Raw genomic sequence first — 26792 nt, 5'->3', positions numbered from 1 at the left:
AAGAGGTTTTTAAAGTCATTTGCCTCGCAGTTTAGTAATATTGCGAGGCAAATGAGTGACTCAATTGCGTCGCAGCTCTACTAATCTGCGACGCAAATGACTTTAAGAACATTTTAAAGTCATTTGCCTCGCAGTTTAGTAATACTGCGACGCAAATGACTAAAATTAAAGCTAAAATTTTTCCTTTGCGTCGCATGTCTATGGTTGCGACGCAAATTCACCGATGCAAATGAGCCTTTTTCCACTAGTGCGGAATTCATTTCCGATTCGAATAATATTTAATATTTCCGATTCCAGAATTAATTTCCGTTTCGAACAAATATTAAATATTTCCGATTCCGGAATTATTTTCCGATTCCGATAATATTTCTGATTCTGACAATATTTCCGTTTCCGGCAATATTTCCATTTCCGATAATATTTTCCGATACGTACCATGTTTCCGTTTCCGGTAACATCTACGACTTGGATAATATTTATATTTCCGATACGATCCATATTTCCGTTTCTGGCAATATCATCGTTTCCGGAGTATTCATAATTTGCCTTTTGACGATTTCAGCTCCCACTGGAACCGAGATCCGTCGATTCCGAATATCCATAAATGGAGTATTTAATTCCTTTAAATACTTGATCCGTCCACGTACTATTTGTGTGACCCTACGGGTTCAGTAAGCTGTGGATTAATATTATTAATTCCACTTGAACTGAAGCGGCCTCTAGCTAGGCATACCGTTCGCTTGATCTCACTGAATTATTAACTTATATAATTAATACTGAACCTCTTTTATTAGACTTAGCTTTAAATCCATACTTGGACCAAAGGCATTATTTCCTTCAGAACGATGAAGCACCATTTTGGAAAATTACTTAGATTATTTTGCTAAGTATGGGAATGGGCTTCTGTTCTCCAAAGGGACTAATGAGCCTCATGCTTGGGCGAACGATGATGCGCTATTCTTGAAAATGACTTAGATATTTTGCTAAGTATGGGAATGGGCTATTGTTCTGCAAAGGAGCTAATGAGCCCCATGCTTGGGCGAACGATGAAGCACCATTCTGGAAAATGACTTAGATTATTTTGCTGAGTATGGGAATGAGATGTTGTTCTCCAAAGGAGCTAATGAGCCCCATGCTTGGGCAAACGATGAAGCACCATCTTGGAAAATGACTTAGATTATTTTGCTAAGTATGGGAATGGGCTTCTGTTCTTCAAAGGGGCTAATGAGCCCCATGCTTGGGTGAACGACAATGCGCCATTCTTGAAAATGACTTAGATATTTTTGCTAAGTATGGGAATGGGCTGTTGTTCTCCAAAGGGACTAATGAGCCCCATGCTTGGGCGAACGATGATGCACCATTCTGGAAAATGACTTGGATTATTTTTCTAAGTATGGGAATGGGCTTCTGTTTTCCAAAGGGACTAATGAGCCCCATGCTTGGGCGAACAATGATGCGCCATTCTTGAAAATGACTTAGATATTTTTTTCTAAGTATAAAAGTGAGTTCATATGTTTGAACTTGGCTTGTCTTTTCCTTTTGATGTATGTTGAACTTGCTTGGCCAATGTTTGGCTTCTACTTTTCAACATTCTAAAAAGACAAAAAAATTCCTAAGTAATATCCGCTGAGCTCTTTACTATTTCCTTGAAACATTGAAAATTCGTTTACAATGATGGAATGTTATTTAGCCTATGGCGGGCTTACATGTATCTTACCCCCACTTTCATCATTGAAAACTATGGTTGTGAGCTATAAAGCTAAGTACTTTTGAGAAAGGGAGAAATGTTAGGAGATTGAACATAAAACCTTCTAAGGTTGTCGGCGTTCCATGGACGAGGGAGGGGCTTGCCTTCAGGAGGTTCGAGTCCCTTCCAGCTTGGCTTTCTTGGCCAGTGGCTGGGGGGTACTTGTCCCTCTCTTGAGGCTATTAACATAGCATCGCCTGCCCACTTGTTGATCCCCAAAGATTTTTCCCATGGTGCCATCTTCCAACTCAAACTGCATGAGAAGTTGGTACACAGAGATTGCGGCTTTTATTTTGTTTAGTAGAGGCCGACCTAAGATGATGTTGTATGGTAAGGAGATATCAACAACAAGAAATTCTACTAGCAATTGTCTTCCTTTGTTCTTGGGACCCAGCCTGACGGGTAGCTTGATAGTGCCTTGGGGATGGACGGCTTGACCTCCGAACCCAATGAGTGGTAGGGAGATGGTTTTTAGATCATCTTTCGAATACTTGAGCCCTTCTAGACACTTTAGAGTAATGATGTCGACGGATGATCCACTACCTGTTGGGTTATTATACATATGAACAACATAAATCATGCGGAAAAACCTATATGCCGGGATTCAAATTAATTTCACATAATCAAATAATTAGTCTAGGATGCATACACTTTGTAGCGTGCTCTCCCTAGCTGCGCCCGAACCGAACAAGAACAAGTCTTTAGGACTCCAAGTGTCGTCCCTCCGTAGAAAGTCCACAGCACGTCCGGATCCACCTTAAGATTGACCAACTAGAATCACCCTTAAGGTACTAGTGATTTTCGGCTAATATGGGGCAATAATATGACTGAATTTTACTCTCAAAAAGTCACTTTGAATACTTGAAACTCATCCTTAAATTGTGAACCTAGGCAACATGTTTATAGGGGTATGGAAAGAGAATTGGAATCCTACTAGGATACTGATTAGCTTAATTAGAATTATATTAAAACTCTTATTAACTAATTTATCCATTAGGATTAGGAAATTAATCATTGAACGAATCCCATTAGATTTAGGATTTGTATCGGACACAAACACAAGCATACGAGCATGGCGCTCAGCCCACGCAAGCCTTGTGGCCCACGCGAGCCTCGCAGCCCACGCGAGCAGCGCAGCTCGCAGCCTGTCGCGCGCGCGCCTTGGCCTGCAAGGCCTGGCCTTGCGCTGGGCCTGACATGGCCTTGGCTGTGTTGTGTGGCGCGCTGGCTTGCTGCACGCGGGCCTGGCTTCGTGCCGAGCCTTCGTCTAGCAAGTCTCGTCCGATGCTAATTCGTACGACGCGCTTCCGATTAATTTCCCGATTCCGAAATTTATTTCTGATACGAACAATATTTAATATTTCCGATTCCGGAATTAATTTCTGTTTCGATCAAATATTTAATATTTCCGTTTCCGGAATTATTTTCCGATTCCAATAATATTTCCAATTCCGACAATATTTCCGTTTCCGGCAATATTTCAGATCCCGGCAATATTTCCATTTCCGATAATATTTTCCGATACGTACCATGTTTCCGTTTCCGGCAACATCTACGACTTGGATAATATTTATATTTTCGATACGATCCATATTTCCGTTTCCGGTAATATCATCGTTTCCGGAGTATTCATTGTTTTCCTTTAACGATCTTAGCTCCCACTGAAACCAAGATCCGTGGATTCCGAATATCCATAGATGGAGTATTTAATGGCATTAAATACTTGATCCGTTTACGTGCTATTTGTGTGACCCTACGGGTTCAGGCAAGAGTAAGTTGTAGATTAATATCATTAATTCCACTTGAACTGAAGCGGCCTCTAGCTAGGCATTCAGCTAACTTGATCTCACTGAATTATTAACTTGTTAATTAATACTGAACCGCATTTATTAGACTTATAATTAAATGCATACTTGGAACAAGGGCATTATTTCCTTCAGTCTCTTACTTGTCCTTAGGGACAAGTGTGCATTTCCTAATTCCTTTATCACTCGATGCTTGCTCTTGAACATAAGGTAGGAGTTGTCATCCTTATTATGTCCAGAGGTGTTTCTCGGTTTCGGAGTTCAATTGATCAAATAAACAGATAATCATAGCCTATGATTCATCTGAGAACGGCCATGCATATTACAGTTTCTAGCTCTCCGAGTGGCCTTGTACAACTTTTAGCATCTCATCCCGATTTATGGGAGGACAATCCCAATCTTGCGATCTTGAGATTAGACTTCGTTTGATAGGTGATTACCTGAGCGTTGCCTTTATAGCCTCCTTTTACGGTGCGACGGTTGACAACGTCAAAGTAAGTAGTTCTCAAACAAGTAATCTCAAATCACTCAGGTATTGAGGATTAGTGTCTAATCATTTTAATGAAATTTACTTATGACAGGTTTTCATCTCTTACAGTAAAGTTTCATAGGTCTGTCCGATACTAGTCTTCCCAAAGTAAGTATCTATGCAAATGATTACGACATTGCCATGTCCACATAGTTCAAGAAACATAACTACTAGTCATCTTGCATTCTAATCGTCTAACGTTTTCTATGCGTCCATCTTTATAGAAAACTCCGACCAGGGACTATTTTCAACTTTTGACATTCAAGTTCACTTGATAGACATTTCTTAGTCATAGGACTGGTCCTGACAGTCTATCTTGAATATTTCTTCAAATTGAAGGGACTCATCATTTAATAAACCACAAATTAAATGGAAAAATGAATTCTATTCATTAATGTGAATGATTAACCAATAATGTTTTACAAAGTATTAAACTCTAAAACTTTAAAACATTAAAGAAGGACATCAAAGACATTCTCCAACATGCTTGATTCCCATAGCTGCAGTGTGCGAGTTGTGCTTCGCCTGCGGCAGAGGTTTAGTTAATGGATCTGAGATGTTGTCATCAGTTCCAATCTTGCTTATCTCGACTTCTTTTCTTTCAACGAACTCTCGTAGAAGGTGAAATCTACGAAGTACATGCTTGACTCTCTGGTGGTGTCTAGGTTCCTTTGCCTGTGCCATAGCTCCATTATTATCACAATACAGAGCTATTGGTACTTTAATGGAGGGGACTACACCAAGTTCACCTATGAACTTCCTTAGGCATATAGCTTCCTTTTCTGCTTCATGTACAACAATGTACTCCGCTTCAGTTGTAGAATCCGCAATGGTGCTTTGCTTAGCACTTTTCCAGCTTACTGCACCTCCGTTGAGGCAGAAGACAAACCCAGACTGTGATCTGAAATCATCTTTGTCGGTTTGGAAACTTGCGTCTGTATAGCCTTTAACAATTAATTCATCATCTCCACCATAGACAAGGAAATCATCTTTGTGCCTTTTCAGGTACTTCAGAATATTCTTGGCAGCAGTCCAATGTGCCTCTCCTGGGTCTGACTGGTATCTGCTCGTAGCACTGAGTGCATACGCAACATCCGGGCGTGTACATATCATAGCATACATTATTGAACCAATCAATGATGTATATGGAATCCCACTCATTCGTCTACGCTCATCAAGTGTTTTTGGACACTGAGTCTTGCTTAGAGTCATTCCATGAGACATGGGTAGGTAGCCTCGCTTGGAGTCTGCCATCTTGAACCTTTCAAGCACCTTATTGATATAAGTGCTTTGACTGAGTCCAATCATCTTCTTAGATCTATCTCTGTAAATCTTGATGCCCAGTATGTACTATGCTTCTCCTAGATCCTTCATCGAAAAACATTTCCCAAGCCAAATCTTGACAGAGTTCAACATAGGAATGTCATTTCCGATAAGTAATATGTCGTCGACATATAATACTAGAAAAGAAATTTTGCTCCCACTGACCTTCTTGTATACACAAGATTCGTCTACGTTCTTGATGAAACCAAAGTCACTGACTGCTTCATCAAAACGTATATTCCAGCTCCTTGATGCTTGCTTCAATCCGTAGATTTATTTCTTAAGCTTGCATACCTTTTAGCATTCTTTGGATCCTCAAAACCCTCAGGCTGTGTCATAAACACAGTTTCTGTTAAAACGTCGTTCAAGAAAGCGGTTTTGACATCCATCTGCCATATTTCGTAATCGTAATATGCAGTGATTGCTAACATTATCCGAATAGACTTTAGCATTGCAACTGGTGAAAAGGTTTCATCATAATCCACACCGTGGACTTGCCTGTAACCTTTTCCAACCAATCTAGCTTTGAAAACTTCAAGTTTCCCATCCTTGTCCTTTTTCAGTTTAAAAACCCATTTGCTTCCTATGGCTTGGTAGCCATCTGGCAAATCGACCAAATCCCAAACTTGGTTTTCAGACATGGAGTCTAATTCAGATTGCATGGCTTCTTGCCATTGCTTGGAGCTAGGGCTCGTCATAGCTTGTTTGTAAGTCCCAGGTTCATCACTTTCAAGTAATAGAACGTCATAGCTGTCGTTCGTCAAAATACCTAAGTACCTTTCCGGATTAGATCTATATCTTTGCGATCTACGCGGGGTTATATCTCAAGATGGTCCTTGATTCTCACCAGATACTTCTAAAGATCTCTGAGTTTCATCCTGAATGTCATCTTGAGCATTCTCTAGAGTTTGTTGTTCGACTCGAATTTCTTCGAGGTCTACTTTTCTCCCACTTGTCATTTTGGAAATGTGATCCTTTTTCAAAAAGATACCATCTCGAGCAAAAAACACCTTGTTCTCAGATGTATTGTAGAAGTAATACCCCTTTGTTTTCTTTGGGCAGCCCACAAGGATACATTTGTCAGATTTTTGATGAAGTTTGTCTGAAATTAATCGTTTGACGTATACTTCACATCCCCAAATCTTAAGAAAATACACTTTTGGAGGCTTTCCAAACCATAACTCATGTGGAGTCTTTTCAACAGCTTTAAATGAAGCTCTATTTATAGTGAGTGCAGCTGTATTTAGTGCATGTCCCCAAAATTCTATTGGAAGTTCGGCCTGACCCATCATTGATCTAACCATGTCTAGCAAGGTTCTATTCCCCCGTTCCGACACACCGTTCCATTGTGGTGTTCCAGGAGGAGTCAATTCTGATAGAATTCCACATTCTTTCAGATGGTCATCAAATTCCTAGCTCAGATATTCACCGCCTCTGTCAGACCGCAGTGCCTTAATCTTCTTGCCTAATTGATTCTCTACTTCACTCTGAAATTCCTTGAATTTGTCAAAGGATTCAGACTTATGCTTCATTAGGTAGACATAACCATATCTACTGAAGTCATCAGTGGAAGTGATAAAGTAGCTGAAACCACCTCTAACATTTGTACTCATTGGTCCACATACATCTGTATGGATTAAACCCAATAGTTCAGTTGCTCTTTCTCCAACTTTAGAGAAAGGTTGCTTTGTCATTTTGCCAAGTAAACATGATTCGCACTAATTACCATAATCCTCTAAGTCAAATGGTTCTAGAATTCCTTCCTTTTGAAGTCTTTTTATGCGTTTCAAGTTAATATGGCCTAATCGACAATGCCACGGATAGGTGAGATCTGAATCATCCTTTTTGGCTTTTTTGGTATTTATGTTATAAACTTGTTTGTCGTGATCTAATAAATAATGTCCATTGACTAATCTAGCAGATCCATAAAACATCTCTTTAAAATAAAACGAACAACTATTGTCTTTTATTAAAAAGGAAAATCCCTTAGCATCTAAGCAAGAAACAGAAATGATGTTTTTAGTAAGACTTGGAACATGGAAACAGTCTTCCAGTTCCAAAACTAGCCAAGAGGGCAGCGACAAATAATAAGTTCCTACAGCTAATGCAGCAATCCGTGCTCCATTTCCCACTCGTAGGTCGACTTCACCCTTGCTTAACCTTCTACTTCTTCTTAGTCCCTGTGAATTGGAACATAAGTGTGAGCCACAACCAGTATCTAATACCCAAGAAGTTGAATTAGCAAGTATACAGTCTATAACGAAAATACCTGAAGATGGAAGGACTGTTCCGTTCTTCTGATCTTCCTTAAGCTTTGGACATTCTCTCTTGTAATGGCCTATTCCATCACAATAAAGACAGCTTGATGTGGACTTGTCCTGCTTTGTTTTAGCATTTCCGTTAGACTTTCCACCTTTCTTGAAGGATCTCCCTTTAGCCTTGAGTAAATCTTTGGCTTCACAGTCGAGTATTATCTCAGCCTTTTTGACAAGGTGAACAAATTCTGCAACTGTTTCTTCTCTTGGTTCACTTAGGTATAGTTGCTTGAAGCGACCAAACCCACTGTGCAGTGAATTGAGCAAGATAGAGACTGCCATCCTTTCGCTTATTGGTGTTCCTAGCAGACTTAGGCGATCAAAATATGAAAGCATAAGCTCCACATGGAACCTTAGTGGGACGCTTACCCTTTGTTTAGTGCGAAGGAGCTGAACATGTGTTTCTTGGACCTCCATCCTATAACACCTGTTAGGAGAACCAACCTTTAGACCAGACATTGATTCAATCAACTCATGGACATTTAGGTCCCTGTCCTCTATGTTTCCACGACATATATCCCTCAGATTCTTGATGAGCGTAAAAGGTTTGTAAGCTACAAATCTTCTAGCCCATTCATCAGGGATATTGTTCAGCATGAGACTCATAACCTTTTTGAGATCCGCATCCTAGGCAGAAAATCTTTCAGGGGTCATGTCTTTGGCATAGTAGCTTCGCATGGATATAATAGTACATACTCAAGTCCATTGAGTCTGACTATCTCAATAAGCTTAGCTTCCCATTCAAGAAAATTCGTTAGGTTCAGCTTGACCATAAGCTCAGAACCCATGATGATGTTTTGATTGTTGTTTGCCATAGTAAAACTACAATAGAAAAAGAATAAACAAATAAATAATCATTCACAATTTCTCTTAATAAACTCAAATTCTAGCATTCATGCATAATTTAATGTTTATTAAGCATTTTATTCAAGTTATGTGTTCCGGTAGGTGTGAATAAAATGATTCCAAGATCCTAAAACCATTGAAGAATTAAGCACATTATGTATTTAGACTCAATTCTAAAATCTTTTAGGTAAGCAGAAGCCTTTTGCTAATAGTCTAGAAACTACTCTTGGCTGATAGGTACGTCTAAGAACTTACTAGGTAAACCTATCGAATTTGGCACGACATAAAAGGACTCCTTACTTATATCGTTGAGTTTCACCAAAACTAACATGTACTCACAATTATTTGTGTACCTTACCCCTTTAGAATCAATAAGTAACACCTCACTATGGCGGAAAACTATTACTAAGATTGATGTAAAGGTTATGCAAGTAAGTGTTATTTTGGCATGGCACCTTTTAACTCAATTTTTAAGTTTGGAACTTAAGGCTCTTACTATGTACGAGGGGGTCAAAAAAGCACGAGGCTAATGCGTGACCTCGTCCCTCGTGGGCGTGACGTTTCTTTTTATCAAATCAAGTGTAATTGGATTTCCTGTGAGTTTACACCCAATTGACTAGTAATATAGGAGTCGCCATTCGGTTTTTAATGACAATGAGAAAAACTGACAAAACCCGGTTATCGTGACATAAAGGGAGTGCAATTATGTTTGACCAAGATGGCCATAGGTTCCCTTGTGATCCCTGGTGTGGGGATCGCTCAACGTACACCCGCACGGCAGAGATTGAGGGTTCGGGGGACTGTAACTACCGAGAGGAGTACTCGCTCTTCGATAACTCCAGAGGCAGGATATCCTTACTAGCTCAGCATAAATAATTGAAGGGACATGCGTTAACTATTAAACTAATCTGAATTGATTTTAGCAATATGCAACACATAATACTAGATCGATCGTGATTATCTGGTTTAGATTGATTTAAGGGACCTAGCATGATAGTTAAATTGTCCAAGATATTATTTTTATTAGGCGTGATAGAACAATCAGATTTAATAGTTTAACAGTTTTATAAAAGGGCGAGGAAAGCGATTAAATCATGCGAAGGGACACATTACGACGCACCCTTGAGAGGTGCGTTGTGGTTCTCAGAAAACTAACCACTTTAGCTTTGCTATTTCTCCTTTTATTTAACGAATCTCGAATTTCCGGGCAAGGTTCCAGTATCCGGGCTTAATTCTTCAGCTACAAGGGACAGGATACGTTCTTTTCGACTTTAGGGTCGATTGCGACAGAACGCGGGATCAATTTCGCAGCGTGAGGCTTAGGCTTAGGGGTTGGAGTCAATACTCAGATTATGAATTGTGTGTGTTTCACGTCGAATTTGGGGCTGTATTTATAGAAAAGAGTTCGCGGAAAGATAGAATTTTAGAGCACTAATCCAAGAAGAATTATGAGAGAACACGTACCTAGGTAATTTCAGCGCCCAGGGCTGGGCGCCGAAGATTTCGGCGCCCAGAGCCAGGCGTTGAAAATAGGGTCTGGGCCGTATTTACTTGTCAGATTTGGACTCGTGGAATACGGAGTCTTTGAGACTTATCCGAGCCTTTTAGTGCGTATTAACTTTATGACGGAATGCGTCTGGGCACGTTACGAACTCTAGGTTCGTTAGGATTTTAATTAATACGTAACTCTTATTTTCGAATTATACTAGGAATAGGATTCCTCTTACAAATTCTATCTCTTTTAGGATTTATGTTGGAGTGCAACACCTAATTCTGACAGGTTTCTATCTTTTATGTCTTGCCACTTTTAGCAACTACCCGTTACGACAGTTACTATTTTTAGCAATTTCTATAAATAGCAGGTTCGGGTGAAATGAAAAGTGTGATCGAGATTCGTTATTTTATAGGAGATGCGTTGCCAAGTGGAGATTTATGTTCTCATCATCGAACCTTCCCTTTCGGGAATGGGGACAAAAGTAGGTGTCTACAGTTAGCCCCCACTCTGACTGAGTCTCGGGATGAGACGATGGTCAAAGAACTAGACGGAGTGCGTCACACAAGTCATGGTGTATGTGACCTGTTTTTGCGAGGGTCTCACGAGCCCCCGAGTGATAACATTTGACTTAAGGGTCATCACTTGAAATGTTAACATATCCCTCACGTGTCATTGGAATTTGTCAACTGATAGTATAGAAACTCCCTCACTTTGTCATTGGAAGTATCTAAAGATGCATAGAAACTCCCTCACTTTGTCATTGGAGGTAGCTACAGATGTTTTCGAAATCAAAGCTATAAAGTGTAACTGGGCCTGGCCAAGCCCAATCACGAGGTAAAAGGACCTACGCGGTTTGTGACGTAGACCCCGCCGGCTAAAGATGGCGAGCCTGTCCGCTAAGGGTGGACACCCCGTCCGATAGAAGTGGATGAATCTGTTTTGATGTTTTGAAAATAAGGACCTACGCGATTTGTGACGTAGACCCCGCCGGCTGGAGATGGCGAGCCTGTTTGTGTTTTGAAGATCTCATTTTTTGAAAACGAAGGACCTGCGCGGTTATCGACGCAGACCCCGCCGGCTGAAGATGGCGAGCCTATTTATGAAAGGAGATACTTTCTTTTCATTTTCGAAAACTGAGGACCTGCGTGGTTAGTGACGCAGACTCGCCCGCTGAAGGTGGGCGAGCCTTGTCCGCTAAGGGTGGACGCCCCGCCCGCTGGAGGTGAGCGAACCTGAATTCGTCTTTTCGATTTGGGACTCGCGGGGTAAGTGCCGCGATCTTGCCCGATTGAGGTGGTAAAGTCCCTATTTCTTTTGTTCTTTGTGATTTCTTTTGAGAATTTCTTTTTATTCATTCCTGTAGGAGCGAATTCTTTCGAGGGATGCTCGGATTTAGTTGCAACCTGAATGTTGGTTGACAACGTGCTTAGACGGACCATTGTCTTGTGGTCATCATCTTTCATGGTTTTGAGCTAGTCTTCATGGCTCAATTTTGCCACTACCTGGGTCCTTGATTAGGGGACTATGTATAAGTATCAACGGCTACCTTTGTCTTGAGGTCGTAATCCGATTTTATCTTTTGAGATTATCCAAACGCGGGACTTCGTACAACGTAGTCTGGGAATATTGTTTTAACTTTGCATACTCTCTTTTGAAATATATACTTTCTTTCGAGCCCCCAAGCACTCGTGCTCGACGGTCATTTCTTGTCAAAGAGGTTCCTTGGGGATACGCATTTTGTAATGTCCTTGATCGTGTGTGGGATCGTGCTCGTAAGTGCGAGCGATCTTTGTAGTGGTGTGCTACACTTGACAAAGTCGTGAGGTGCGACTTTCAGTAAAGAAATCGGCCATTTTCGAGTCGAATGGATACGACAGGGCCCTATAGAAGTCAGAGCTGTTTTTGGGCCTGGGCTCATTTTTGGCGCCCAGGCCTGGGCTTCAGAAATGATTCACGCCCAGGTGGGGCGTTGAAAATATTTGGCCTCTTGTTCGTTCGTTTATTTCACTTGGAAATTCTACGTATTCTCTTCTCTTTTGTTTTTCTTTATTTTTGGAACGTAGAATTTTATTAGAGATCACAATGAGTCGAGTGATCGTGATGATTTCTCGAGAAGCCGTAGCCGATTGGTGGACTACGGTGTTTGTCGCTTTGGGGCGATTCTTTAAAGGAACTGTCGCTCTTAAGGCGTACAGTTAATGAAATAGTTGGGCGAGTCTATATGGCCCGAGGAACATACCTTGAGGCGTAAGACTTTGATCGCTCTTGTATATACTTTTTCTTTTGAACGTGTTCGTGAATGCTCGATTCTTAAAATAATGATATGAATGTGCGAATGAGCGTTCATATAATGGTCGTTGCGTGCGGTCCATTAATTAGTTTGCTTGAATCATATTTTTTATTTTTTTTTTGAGCAATGACTGATTTTGAATAGTTTGCTTAGAGGCTTGATAGGGTTCAGGCCCATTCATGAGGTGGGCTCAAGCATCGTGCCCTTTCGATCGTTCAATCATTTGCTTTGAGATTTTTTATTTTGCTATGGTCGTTTCGTAGCTTGGAGCCCCCAAGTATGCATGTTGGGATGCTTCCTTTTGGCGTACGATTTTTGTAGGTTCTTTCGAGAAAGGTGCCTTGGGGTTCCGCTCGTGTAGGTGCGAGCTATCCCTTCCGTGGTAGGTAATATTTTGCTACCTTTAATCCTTATTGTAGAAGTCGTCTGGCTTGCATTTTGAATTTGGGCGATAAGTAGTCTTTGCCTCTTTTACACATGCTCTTGGTCGTGCCCCGCAGTAGTGCAATATGCCTTACTCTTTTTATTTTTATTTTAGACTTGTACCGTGGGATGGTTGAACTTATGGTGCGACGTAGGATTGTGTAGCCTAACGGCGTGTCTTAGAACATTCCTCCAGGTGTTGGAATATCATTATTATTTTTGCTTTGGAATACTTCGTTACGCCTCGTTCAGGTGCTCGAACAAGTGTAGCACCTTCTGCGTGGGTGTGCACGGCTTATTACTTCGTTCGATGCGATAGATGTTTCTTTCTTGTTTTTATATCTGGGCAAAATTTGGCAAGCAGAGAGATTCAGCGCCCAGGCTGGGGCGTTAAAGATATCGGCGCCCAGCTCTGGGCGTTGAAAATGATTTCTGGGCAGAATTTGACAGTTTTTTTTATCCTTGATTTTTCTTTTGCTTTTGCTTTGGAACGACGTAGACTGTGTAACGGGCGCTTGTAGGGCGAGCGTTATGTGCAGTAGTTTGATCGGAGTTTTGGTGACTCGCGATTTTCAGTTACCCTTGTTAGTGGGGTGACTTCATATATTCTAAGTAGTGCTTAGAATTTGGGAGGGGTTGTAGTCATTCTAAGGTTCGTTTTTCACGATTAAACCTTAGGATTGTGCCCCTATGACGTGTGTATAGCATTAGAGTCGAGAATTTGCGATAAAATCATCATTTCGAGCATTTTTAGAGTGTTTTTCTCAAGCCCCCAATTATAGCTACGGGATTGGCTTGGTGCTATAATGCTTGGCATACGTTTTTATGCATTCATGGTGACATGATTCATGAATAGTTTGAACTAGACTCGTTTAGTGCGAGGTACGTTCGAGTAGTGATTTGCTACTTAGCTTGTAAATGTCGTATTGTGCGACATTGCCATGGTCAAGGTAGTCACATGTTGAAGTGTGCCTTGACCAAAAGCTAGGTGCCCTTCTTTACCCATAATCATATTTAGAAATCTTTTGACTCACTTGCAACATCGAGATAAACGCATAGTTCGCTTAAACCAACGACACTTTATTATGTTCGAAGAATTCTTTGAAAATTATTTGAAATCCGAGTCCTACTTTGTACAATCCGAGGTGTCCTAAGTAAGTTGACTTATAGAAGGGTTCGTACAGGATTACATGAGTGAATCAAAATACTGTTACGGTTTTTGGAATGCTGTCTAAGGATTTGCTGGAAGCCAGGGTGTAGGCGTCAAGATATTACTTGTGCCCGTGTGGCACATGCTTTAGGCTTTTAGGGCCATCTTTTCCAGAATTGCGGGAATATAAACCGTTTTCAAATTGTCTTAGATTTACTTGGTGTATGTCTATACAAAAGGTCAAGGTATACTTAGTTCTTTCCCTAGATTTTTCATTTCAATTTTTAGCCCCCAGTTGCTATTATGTCTTCTCATTAATGATGCTTTCAGATTTCGATTTTAGATGCCCGTGTCATATGTCTGAGTAGGGTGAGCCTTGGTTAAGTGCCAAGTCCTACTAACAATGTCTGATTTTTTTTCAAAGGGGATTCGCAAGCATTTGAATTATCATGAACGGGTGCCCTGAGTTCGAAGGAACGATGGGGCGATGCCGTAGAACAATCCTATTTATTGCAAGCTTACTGCCTTTACTACTTGTTGGCGATTATGAATGTGTCTAGTGGTGAAAGAAGGTCTTTAAGTGAGTTATTTTGCTTTTAGGGAGGGTCAAGTCGAGTACCTTTAGAGGTCATGGACGCTCGCGCTAGCCCCCATTCAATTGAGGCAAAGCGATCTTTTGAGTATTGGCTAAGTGCCTAGGAGTGTAGTGCTCCTTCTAGCAAGGGTACGTGCCCCTATTATTTTTCAATGTGTGCTTATTTTGGCATCTTGATGACTTGGACTCTTCCTTTGATTTAAATTTTTCTTTCGACTTGGATTGCAAGTATTTAAATTTCAATAGGGGACTCTATTTTTTATTCTTGTTATTCTATAGGCTTTAACATTTTTGCAAATTAGTTGGACCGAATCATGGATTGCCTACGTATCCGCCTTAAATAGATTTAATTTGGAATTAGGTCTTGCGTAGTTCTTAGCCAGAAAATGGTTTCTTAGAATGTCGATTTTAAACAAGTACGTTCGAGTGGAACCGTAATGTTGAAATAGGGTGAAATAAGTGTACGAAAATTTTGGAGCGCGCGTATTTTGCGTATTTTATACGATCTTCTACCCCTCCAAGTGTTCGTTATTCTTCCGCATGTATATAGGAAAATATACGAACACTTTTAGGAATTGGGAGTTGAAAGCAAGAACGGCGCCCAGGGCTGGGCGCTATTATTTTCGGCGCCCAGGTCTTGGCTGCCTTTTTTGCGTTGCTCCTTTTCGTTTTGTGCCAAACATTTGCGAATCTTTTTTGTGCGCTAAATGCTTCTTTTCCTCTTTTGTGCGCTTTGCAAAGTTTTTTTTATTATAATTTAATTTTTTACGTTAAGTGTAGAACGTACTTTTCATTTGTTTTTTTTTATTCGTGACTCAAGACGGCTTGAAAGACGGGTCGAATGAGATAGGATAATTTGTATAGGTATTAGTCAAGCATGAGGATCACATCTGCCAGGGCTCACAATTTGCAGCCTCAAGCTAGTGTCACGAGTTTACATCAACCAAGGCCAATGAGTAGCATGGGGACGGCTCAAGGGTATATCAAAAGGATGTATCCACACAAGTTATATGGTCATTATGCTAATGGTGGTGTAAGAACAGGTTTGGGCTTTGGAAATAATGGGTATGACGCACGTGTCAATGGCCGTACATGGTTTGCAGTTGATAACAAGTTCAAGAACAAGAGTCGAGTTAATGGTTTCTTGGGTTATGACGATGAGAACATGGATGGGTTAAATGAGCTGAACAGGGGCCCCAGAGCGAAGGCGTCTAAGAGCATAAGGATTGGAAAGGGTAGACATCGTAAAATCTTATGATTTGGATTGGTTGACTCAATTCTTTTCCTCCGTTTACTTGGGTAAATGTTGCACTTTGGGAGGTACGGGATAAGTATTCCATGGCTCGCTCTTTTCGCTCTCCCTTTTCTTTTTCTCTTTTTTCTCTTTTTTTCTTGGGATTTCTCCCCCTTTTTATTTGGGCTAAAAGGTAGATGGTTCTGGTCTTTGAGTCGCGAGGCGAGATAGAGTGAGCCTCGTTTGGTAGGCCTATAGTGGACCTTTTAATTTTAGTAGGCCTAGGGTGGACCTTTAAATTGTCTTACTTTGCAAGCGTATTTAGTCGTTTCTTAAAATGTGCAAATAGCGTAGATTCAAAATGTTGTTTTTACCTTATTGAAATTTAATAAAAGAATTACATCGAAAATAATTTTTCTTTGCTTCTTTTCAGATTCCAGGATTTAATTGGAAGTTGTGATTTAGACTCGACTTTCATTAATTTTTCTGATTATAACCCGTGTATGAATACAAGGAGGTGGCCTAGACTCAAAATAACGACGTGGCGTAAGCCTATAATACTTGACCAAGCAACTTTCAGACTTAGGCTAATTGGACCATAACTTTCATTGGTTGACACTTTAGATTTTAACCCTTGGGTGTTCATTTGTCATGCACCATTTTGCTTAATGTTGGCAAGGTAGTTAGTTGGGGAGATCGAATTTTCATTTTTGCAAGACTAGAATCATTAGTGCGGCTTCCCTCTTAGTGTGTATTGCTTTACCCCAATGGTAGCCTTATGGCATGCCGATTTGGGTATTTTCATGGTTGGTCATGTTGCATTCATGGAAAATCTTTTAGTCCGTACTTAGGAGTACGTCAAGGAGCGAGTGGCTGGAGAGGACTATGATAGTCGTGACCCAATGTGATCATAAGCCTTGAGGCCATTAATTTTTTCTTTGCCAACGGTATTGACACCTTAGGCTCACTTTGGGGGTTGTGCGACTATGGAGGAATGATTTTCAGAATGTGACTGTTTCCATTTTGCAAATACTTGAATTACATAATATATTCTTTTTATTGGTGAGAGAGAGTATTAAGGCCGTAGATTCTTAGCAAGGGATGACAATTACATATGGGTGCTTATTGATTTAAATGTTAGGAAGGGAGACTCAATATGGTTTAACCTTTTAACTTGCAGAACGGCACCAAGCATTAGGACCGATTCTATGTATAAGACAACTAAGACTTAGGATTTAGATTGTACTTTGGCATAGCCTAGTCTAGACCCGGATTTATTTATTTTTTTATTCGAACATTATTTTTCCTTGAAAACTTTATTTGAACATCATTTTTTGAATTCTTTGCCCATGTGACATTCAAAGTTATTTTAATTAGCATGCTTGGTTTTGGTGCCGAGCATTGTCGTCATAGGAGGCCTAACAACGACACAAAGAGTTATTTATTTTTTATAAGTCGTTTTTAGAATCGAGTGCCTTTTTTCATACGTCCTCGCAGCAATTTTCACAATTTTTTTTTTCGTATTGCTACGTATATTTTATGCGCGGGCGCCGAGGCTGCTCTGCCTGACCAAAAGGCCAGGCAGCAACTTCAGCGCCCATAAAGGGGCGTGAAAATGTTTGGCGCCCAGCCAGGGGCGCTGAAAATGCGTCCCTGACTGGTACTAGTATTCTGTTCGCGTATCCTTTTTTGTACATGCGACTTAATTTTGCGTGCTTGCCTAATAACGTCCTTTACGCGTTGTGCAGTGTTGTGGGATCCGTTACGGGCCGTCCTAAGCGTCGCTTATTTCTGTGGTGATCGCCCGGGGTTGCGGAACACGTATTTTGGTATAACTCTTCGGCCAATTGGTGTTTATGAATGTTTGGGCAATTTTTAAGGTCGTTGGTTTTCTAGCATTATTTGTCACACACAATCACATAATTCGCTACACATAACTAACATTACATCATGAGGCAAAATAATAATATGTCATGTAGTTTATGATAGGCCTCTATGGGTAGTATTTGCGCCGGCTTGGTACCGCTTCTATCGCAGATCCAACACATGCCCCGGTCGAGGTAGTGCCTTCAACAGACGAATTTCGCCCAAGAGGCCAATCACGATGTAAGCCAAGGGGGCATGCACCAATGAGAGGGACCTAGTGGGCGAGCGATTGGGTTTGGGACGGGTGTACTACTAGCGAAAAGTGCCGAGTGGACAACATTCGAAGCGTATGCACCCCCCGGTTGGCGATAGGTATCCTTAGTCCCAACTCCCGAGATGAAACATCCCAAGGGAGCCAAGATTCGTTATGCGGTTCTGTCCGTTCACATTAATATGCTGATTTTCAGGTTGTCCCAACTTGATGGGGAAATAAACGTGGGGTAGGATCGTTTCACCCTTCGGCTATTTTGATTACCTACGAGCACGAGTATTTCCTTCACTATCCCCAGCGGAGTCGCCACTGTGAGGGGGTCGAAAAAGCACGAGGCTAATGCGTGACCTCGTCCCTCGTGGGCGTGACGTTTCTTTTTGTCAAATCAAGTGTAATTGGATTTCCTGTGAGTTTACACCCAATTGACTAGTAATATAGGAGTCGCCATTCAGTTTTTAACGACAATGAGAAAAACTGACAAAACCCGGTTATCGTGACATAAAGAGAGTGCAATTATGTTTGACCACGACGGCCATAGGTTCCCTTGTGATCCCTGGTGTGGGGATCGCTCAACGTACACCCGCAGGGCAGAGATTGAGGGTTCGGGGGACTGTAACTACCGAGAGGAGTACTCGCTCTTCGATAACTCCATAGGCAGGATATCCTTACTAGCTCAGCATAAATAATTGAAGGGACATGCGTTAACTATTAAACTAATCTGAATTGATTTTAGCAATATGCAACACATAATACTAGATCGATCGTGATTATCTGGTTTAGATTGATTTAAGGGACCTAGCATGATAGTTCAATTGTCCAAGATATTATCTTTATTAGGCGTGATAGAACAATCAGATTTAATAGTTTAACAGTTTTATAAAAGGGCGAGGAAAGCGATTAAATCATGCGAAGGGACACATTACGACGCACCCTTGAGAGGTGCGTTGTGGTTCTCAGAAAACTAACCACTTAAGCTTTGCTATTTCTCCTTTTATTTAACGAATCTCGAATTTCCGGGCAAGGTTCCAGTATCCGGGCTTAATTCTTCAGCTACAAGGGACAGGATACTTTCTGTTCGACTTTAGGGTCGATTGCGACAGAATGCGGGATCAATTTCGCAGCGTGAGGCTTAGGCTTATGGGTTGGAGTCAATACTCAGATTATGAATTGTGTGTGTTTCACGTCGAATTTGGGGCTGTATTTATAGAAAAGAGTTCGTGGAAAGATAGAATTTTAGAGCACTAATCCAAGAAGAATTAGGAAAGAACACGTACCCAGGTAATTTCAGCGCCCAGAGCCAGGCGTTGAAAATAGGGTATGGGCCGTATTTACTTGTCAGATTTGGACTCGTGGAATACGGAGTCTTTGAGACTCATCCGAGTCTTTTAGTGTGTATTAACTTTATGACGGAATGCGTCTGGGCCCGTTACGAACTCTAGGTTCGTTAGGATTTTAATTAATACGTAACTCTTATTTTCGAATTATACTAGGAATAGGATTCCTCTTGAAAATTCTATCTCTTTTAGGATTTATGTTGGAGTGCAACACCTAATTCTGACAGGTTTCTATCTTTTATGTCTTGCCACTTTTACCAACTACCCGTTACGGCAGTTACTATTTTTAGCAGGTTTCTATAAATAGCAGGTTCGGGTGAAATGAAAAGTGTGATCGAGCTTCGTTATTTTATAGGAGATGCGTTGCCAAGTGGAGATTTATGTTCTCATCATCGAACCTTCCCTTTCGGGAATGGGGACAAAGTAGGTGTCTACACTATGTTGGTTAGATTTTAAGTGAACTAAAATCCTCAATCATGATACATAATCAAGCCACAATCTCATGCATAATTAAGACATATTTAAAGCAATGCATAAGATATTAATGTGATCTAGTATGGCCCGACTTCATCTTGAAGCTTCAACTTCAAACTCCGTCTTGAAAATGGATTGGAAACTCCGTCTTGAATTTCACCATGGGAGGCGCCATTTTCTTCAAATAGGATAAGCTATAATTTAAACTAATTACAACTATTTGATGGTACGCAGACCATATTTAAAAGCAATAAAATTTGGTACTTTAGACCAATATTACATTCAAATTAAGGGTACGCAGACCATATTTTCTATCCTATTTGGGCCATACTAGTCACTTTCAATAACCTGCAAAACAGTACATATACAATATATACTATATACCATTCACCCATTCATTATCATGAATGGTCCAAATAGCTGGTTAGTAAAAACACATGTTATGCATCACATAAATATTTGCAGCAATTAATCAAGGGCACCAATAATCTACCAATTATTCAATCCTTATTAATTCTAATCAAGTTTTTTTAACCTTAAAGGATTGTAGACCTAATCAAGAGTTTATGACTAAAGGCTCCCACTTAAACCAATAACTTTATATGCTTTACTAATTTTAAACATAAAAATGTATTTCTAGTGTAACCGGAAACATAAAAGTTTAATTAAAATTTAAAGCTCATATAAAATTATAATCGAATCCATTTAATTTATTTTCAGTTGAATTAAATGAATTTACATTAATTCAAGGTTTTAATTTTAGTAAAATAATTAGTATAAATTAAAATTTATAATAATTATAATAATCAAAATTAAATTCCGAGAAAAAAATTTAAATTATCAATTTTAAAGTTAATTAAAATTATTTCCGAACTGAAAATCTAAAATTCAAATCAAAACGTATCAATCGTAGCAAGACGAGGCACTTGGGCTTGCGCCCAAGCCCCATCGAGCCACGAGGCTGCTGCGCCCCGTTCGACCGATCGCTGCACAAGGCACGAGCAGCAACGCCACACGCACACGCAGCCAACGCAAGCTACGCTGCGCGCAGCCCCATTGCTTCGTTGCGTCTGCTTGCTGCACAAGGCAGCGCGCACTGGGCGAGGGATCGCTCCCTGCTCGCGCGTTCTGTCTTGCTTGCTTGGGCGAGCCAGGCGCGCTGTGGCGCAGCACCATCGCTGCCCACACGCGTCTTGCTCGCTCGCTTGTGCCTTGCCCCATCTCCCTCTCCCATCGCACAGCACACACGCCCAGGCGTTGGGCCTTGCGCGAGCGCCTTGCTTGTCGCTCGCTGCATTCGTACCGCACGGGCGACGAGCTCCCTTGCTCGTCGTCGCGTGCCCGCACTATACAACACCCCTTAAGGGTAACACGTAGCGTCCATTGCTTTGTGCGTGCAACATATATGAGCGTTTTTCATAAAAATTTAAAATTTTTAATTTAAAATTAACGACAAATTAATAAATCATATTAATTACATAATTTTAGGGCGAAAAATCGAAAATTTATTAATTACTTAATTTCCGATTATCATGGATTCAAATCTAGGTCATAAAAATTTAAAATTTATCATAAATTAACAATTTTTATGGTGGTTTTTAATCATGGATACCTAATTAAATCGTCAATTAATTATGAAATTCAAATCAAATTCTAAATTATTCGAATTTCAACAAATTAATTACAATTACAAATTAGGTTGTATAATTAACAAGCTTAGGAATTCAAATTTTTTAAACATATACAATAGGTCAATCAAAAATTCAAGATTTAACAACAAGGATCGCAAATATTCAATTTAACATCTTAAAATTACAAACTTTTGCGTTCGAGAAACTAAAACCTCCGAAAATTCATAGTTAGGCTTCGAATTTAGGAATTTTGGGTTCGGCCGAAAAAGAGTTATTTTGTCAAAATTTTAGAATGCCTTTTACATGTGGAATTGACACAAAAATCACTCGATTTCGTTGAGTAACGAAGAAACTGCCGAAAAAATGCGTACATATAATTAAATAAACGCAATTTGCAATAAATTAACAATTACGAAAATTAATCACCCCTTTTAATTCTTTGCAAATTTGTAAAATTTAACCATGTTAAGCAATAATTGATTATGCAATTAATAAGAGGCTCGTGATACCACTGTTGGGTTATTATACATATGAACAACATAAATCATGCGGAAAAACCTATATGCTAGGATTCAAATTAATTGCACATAATCAAATAATTAGTCTAGGATGCATACACTTTGTAGCGTGCCCTCCCTAGCTGCGCCCGAACCGAACAAGAACAAGTCTTTAGGACTCCAAGTGTCGTCCCTCCGTAGAAAGTCCACAGCACGTCCGGATCCGCCTTAAGATTGACCAACTAGAATCTCCCTTAAGGTACTAGTGATTTTCGGCTAATATGGGGCAATAATATGACTGAACTTTGCTCTAAAAAAGTCACTTTGAATATTTGAAACTCATCCTTAAATTGTGAACCTAGGCCACATATTTATAGGGGTATGGAAAGAGAATTGGAATCCTACTAGTATACTAATTAGCTTAATTAGAATTATATTAAAACTCTTATTAACTAATTTATCCATTGGGATTAGGAATTTAATAATTGAACGAATCCCATTAGATTTAGGATTTGTATCGGACACAAACACAAGCATACGAGCATGGCGCTCAGCCCACGCGAGCAGCGCAGCTCGCAGCCCGTCGCGCGCACGCCTTGGCCTACTAGGCCTGGCCTTGCGCTAGGCCTGGCGTAGCCTTGGCTGTGTTGTATGGCGCGCTGGCTTGCTGGACGCGGGCCTGGCTTCGTGCTGGGCCTTCGTCTAGCAAGTCTCGTCCGATGCTAATTCGTACGACGCGCTTCCGATTAATTTCCCGATTCCGGAATTTATTTCTGATACGAACAATATTTAATATTTCCGAATCCGGAATTAATTTCCGTTTCGAACAAATATTTAATATTTCCGTTTCCGGAATTATTTTCCGATTCTAGTAATATTTCCGATTCCGACAATATATCTGTTTCCGGCATTATTTCCATTTCCGGTAATATTTTCCGATACGTACCATGTTTCCGTTTCCTGCAACATCTACGACTTGGATAATATTTATATTTCCGATACGATCCATATTTCCGTTTCCGGTAATATCATCGTTTCCAGAGTATTCATTGTTTGCCTTTGACGATCTTAGCTCCCACTGAAACCAAGATCCGTCGATTCCGAATATCCGTAGATGGAGTATTTAATGCCATTAAATACATGATTCGTTTACGTACTATTTGTGTGACCCTACGGGTTCAGTCAAGAGTAAGCTGTGGATTAATATCATTAATTCCACTTGAACTGAAGCGGTCTCTAGCTAGGCATTCAGCTCACTTGATCTCACTGAATTATTAACTTATTAATTAATACTGAACCGCATTTATTAGACTTATCATTAAATTCATACTTGGACCAAGGGCATTATTTCCTTCACTATCCACTAACACTCGCCCTACCGTTGAGTTAGCGACTTTCATCTCGATGACCAGGGGATCGTCATGTGACTCTTGAATTGGGTGGCTAGTGTTCCCACCAAATGTCATCACCGGGGCTATTTGAGAAGCCGATGCCACTTTTAGGACTTGATGTTCAAGTGCCCATAAGCTATCCTTTGCCTTGCTCACAGACCCGCCTGTTGCCAAGCCTCCGGCTATCACTCCAATGTAGTCTCTCGTATCATCACTAGGGGATTCCTTTTCTTTGGCTTTTGTTTTTGGGGGAGGATTCTTCCTTAAGTAAGTATTCAGCTTTCCCTTTTCAGCCAAGTGATCCAGTGCCTTTTTCAGCTCCCTATAGTTCTTTGTGGTGTGCCCGCACTCGTGGTGAAACTCACACCAAAGTGACTTGTCTCGCTTTGCTTCGGGCGTACGAATTGCAGGTGGCTTAGGGAGGACGTCTTTTCCTTTGATATCAAGGTAAATCTGCCGCCTATTGCGGTTGTACCTCGGATCCTCACCATGGTCATCAACCATAGCTAACTTTTTGAGGGAGGGCTGAGTTTGGTCGTGGCTGCCGTTTGGTCTTGGCTTTTGTTTTTGCCTTGCTCCACTCTCACCACCCCAATTGATCTTACAAATATCTATGGCTTGAATGTGCATTTGGGCCTTCTCCATTGCTTCATCGAGGTTGGACACCCCGAACTTGATCAACTCGAATTTGAAGTCATATGGCTGAAGCCCCGCCAACAGGGCTGCGAACTTGGTTTCGTCCTTGAGATTGTGTATCTTTAGGACTTCTTCATTGAACCTCTTGATATAGTTGCGAAGAGTCTCCGTCTCTCCCTGTCTGACCGCCATCAAGTTAAAACTTGTCTTTTGATGTCTTCGACCCGCATCGAATTGGCTGATGAACACCTTTTCAAGCTCATTGTAGCTCTTGATACTCCCCTTCGGCACGTGCTTGTTGAACCAGATAAGTGCAAGACCCTTCAAGGTGGTGGGAAATTACCTACACCAAGTAGCTCCACATCCAGTCTGAACGTTTATTTGAGCCGCATAAGCGGCCATGTGCTCTTCTAGATCCGTAGTTCCATCGAAAGGCTCGATGGTAGGGACCTTCACTTTGTCTCGGCGAGGGGTGTTCATTATCTCTTGGGAGAAGGGAGTGAGAGCCTCCTGTAATGATGAAGTGTGCCTGTGCCTATCATTTCTTGGTGGAGGGGATCCCCATCTTTCTCTTGGGGAGGCATGCCCTACCTCTACTCTCTGGGAGAGGCGAGTATGTTCGCTCACGGCGTGGATGGCTCCTTCCTATTCTTGAGGGTGAGCGATGCCTTAGGCGATGAGAAGGTGAATGAGCCCCTGGCTGTTGATCGGGGGGTGAAGCCCTTGTCCTGGGGGAATGTCCTCTAACCCGGCTAGGGAATGAGTGACATCTCCTTATAGGAGAAGGTGAGTGCCTCATGGGAGATGTCCTTCGAGAGCTGATTTCGACCGGTTCAACTTGCCTTGAAGGAGTGGGGTGGTCTCGTGCGGAGGCAGTAGTCTTAGCACTAGAGGGGGGGTAGACCTCGGGTGATCCTATCATTCCTGATGGCTTCTCTGGCTTGTTCGAGGCGCCTCCTGTGCAAGAGGTCTCGAGCATCTAGGTCTCCTCTGTGCAGCTGTCGCTCTTCAATTACCCGGCGTGTATCTTGACTGGCCTTTGGTTGGTGAGGGAGAGGTTGTGCCCCACCCTTGTCACCTAGCTTCATCACACTTTGAGGCCGTGCCCTGTGGATGGTATGAGATGTTGTTCTCACCCTTGAGCTGGTAGGGTGGTTTGGCTGTTTCCTTGAAGGTCTCTCTCCCATTCCTTGGAGGTTGTGGATAACCTCATTGACTTGAGCAGCCAAATGCTCTAGATCCTTTCTGGTGACCAAGTTCTCAGGGTGACCTTTGACATGGGGCTGGTTGTTCTCATGGTCCTGATCACCATCGTGATCATCCCCGTTCCGCGGAGTAGGCATCAACACGTAATTGGGATGGGACTCTGATCGATGAGAGGAGGAGTGTTGTCTGGTTCGTCGAGTGTTAACCATGGCTTGTAGTTGACTTCCCCACAGACGACGCCAACTGTTTCTGCGAAGAAATTGCTAAGTATGTAAATAGGGGAAGCCTCGTCAACCTGGCTGTTATTTTCCTCCAATCGGCTGTCGTTTTCCTAAAAAAGGGAGCAAACGTAAACTGGCTCGGGGGGGTTCCCGAGAAAACTCTCTCCGACGCTCAAGTCAGTCCTTGTTAGAGAGAGAAAGTAGTCAGAGAGTAAGTTTGGGAATTATTACATACCTGAATAATGATTAGGTGGGGCATATTTATAGTAATGCAGGATGGCATTATTAGTAAATATGGGCAAGTGTAGGGGTGTGAAATCTTGGGCCTGTAGGAGGCTGAGATATGGGCCCCTAAGTTCTGATCTGAGCCCATTAAGAGGTTTGTGTTCGAGAGTATTTGTAGTAATTTCCCCTAGAAGGGTATTTTGATAATTTGCGTAAAAAGATGGGTCCCACAAGGGGGCCCGAACAGTTCTCATTACCATCTTAACCAACCACCAATTATGGTTTATCTCTTCACATTAATTTATAAATAAATGTTCACATGAAGTATAAAACAACTAAATTTTTATGTGACTTTTTAATTTCTATGAACTATTTTGAAAAGAAAAAATGTAAAAGCATTATCACAACCATGAAGAAACCTGATGTCATACGTCTCATAAGAATCAACTATAGGATTGTCTTACATAGCTGCATATATATCTAATTTGGTGTTTATTAATTTGACGCACTTAGTTCTACGAGAAAATAAATTATACAAATTGTAAGATGATATGATTGAAAACTTACTTGCCATGATAAATGACTTAGGGTGTCTGTGTAGTTGACGAACTTAACGATATTTTCATTCTATATAATACAAGTATTTTGGTCAAATATTGATCTCGAAAAAAATAAAAATAAATTAGTTATTCAATATAACAATTGGGACATCGCCCGAGCCACATACTAATTTATATTTTAAATCACGTATTGGAGACAAGTAGAGCAATAATTAAGAACGGATGGAGTAATTACGGAAGTATATTGACAATAATATCAAATATGGCCCCATAAGAATCAGAATGAACTGAACTCAAACTAGAAACTACTCTTCTTCCCAATTTAACCCAATAGAAACGTGATACCGACAACAATTACCCTCTCTACTCATAAAACACTGTCATTTATGTCTTTCCTAAAAATATTACAAATCATTTAAGCTTTGAAAAGGTTATATTTAACTTTGTATTATAGTCTTAGATTTTTATGTCTCTGTACAATAGTTAATAGGTGTCGATTTCAAATCTCTCCGCCCCTATTTACCTTAGGCTCATTCGCACCACACAAAGGTGGTGTGGGGGAAGAGGGGGTTTTTAAGGGGTGTACAAAATCGGATATCCAGTCCGGTTTTATAAACCGGATCGGAAACCCGGTTTTCCGGATCACAAAAATCATGATCCGAATCCGACCCGGTTTAACCGGATATCCGATTTTTCAGATATCCGGTTTATCCGGGTCGGAAATTCGG

The 26792-nt window shown here is 40.9% G+C and overlaps 1 protein-coding gene across 1 annotated transcript; it reads right to left on the bottom strand.

The window, feature by feature from the left end:
- Positions 1-1853: 1853 nt before the first annotated feature.
- Positions 1854-24044, bottom strand: LOC130461662 (uncharacterized). Its single transcript, XM_056829823.1, has 2 exons — positions 23183-24044; positions 1854-2290 (listed from the first exon to the last, which is right to left on the bottom strand). The coding sequence occupies exons 1-2, from the start codon at positions 24042-24044 to the stop codon at positions 1854-1856; spliced, it is 1299 nt and encodes a 432-aa protein (XP_056685801.1).
- Between the last annotated feature and the right edge of the window lie 2748 nt (positions 24045-26792).

The sequence above is a fragment of the Spinacia oleracea genome, chromosome 5 (genome assembly GCF_020520425.1).
Source record: "Spinacia oleracea cultivar Varoflay chromosome 5, BTI_SOV_V1, whole genome shotgun sequence".
NCBI lineage: Eukaryota > Viridiplantae > Streptophyta > Magnoliopsida > Caryophyllales > Amaranthaceae > Spinacia > Spinacia oleracea.
Note: the sequence above shows the minus strand (reverse complement) of the source record. Positions and strands in the feature narration are given on the sequence as shown.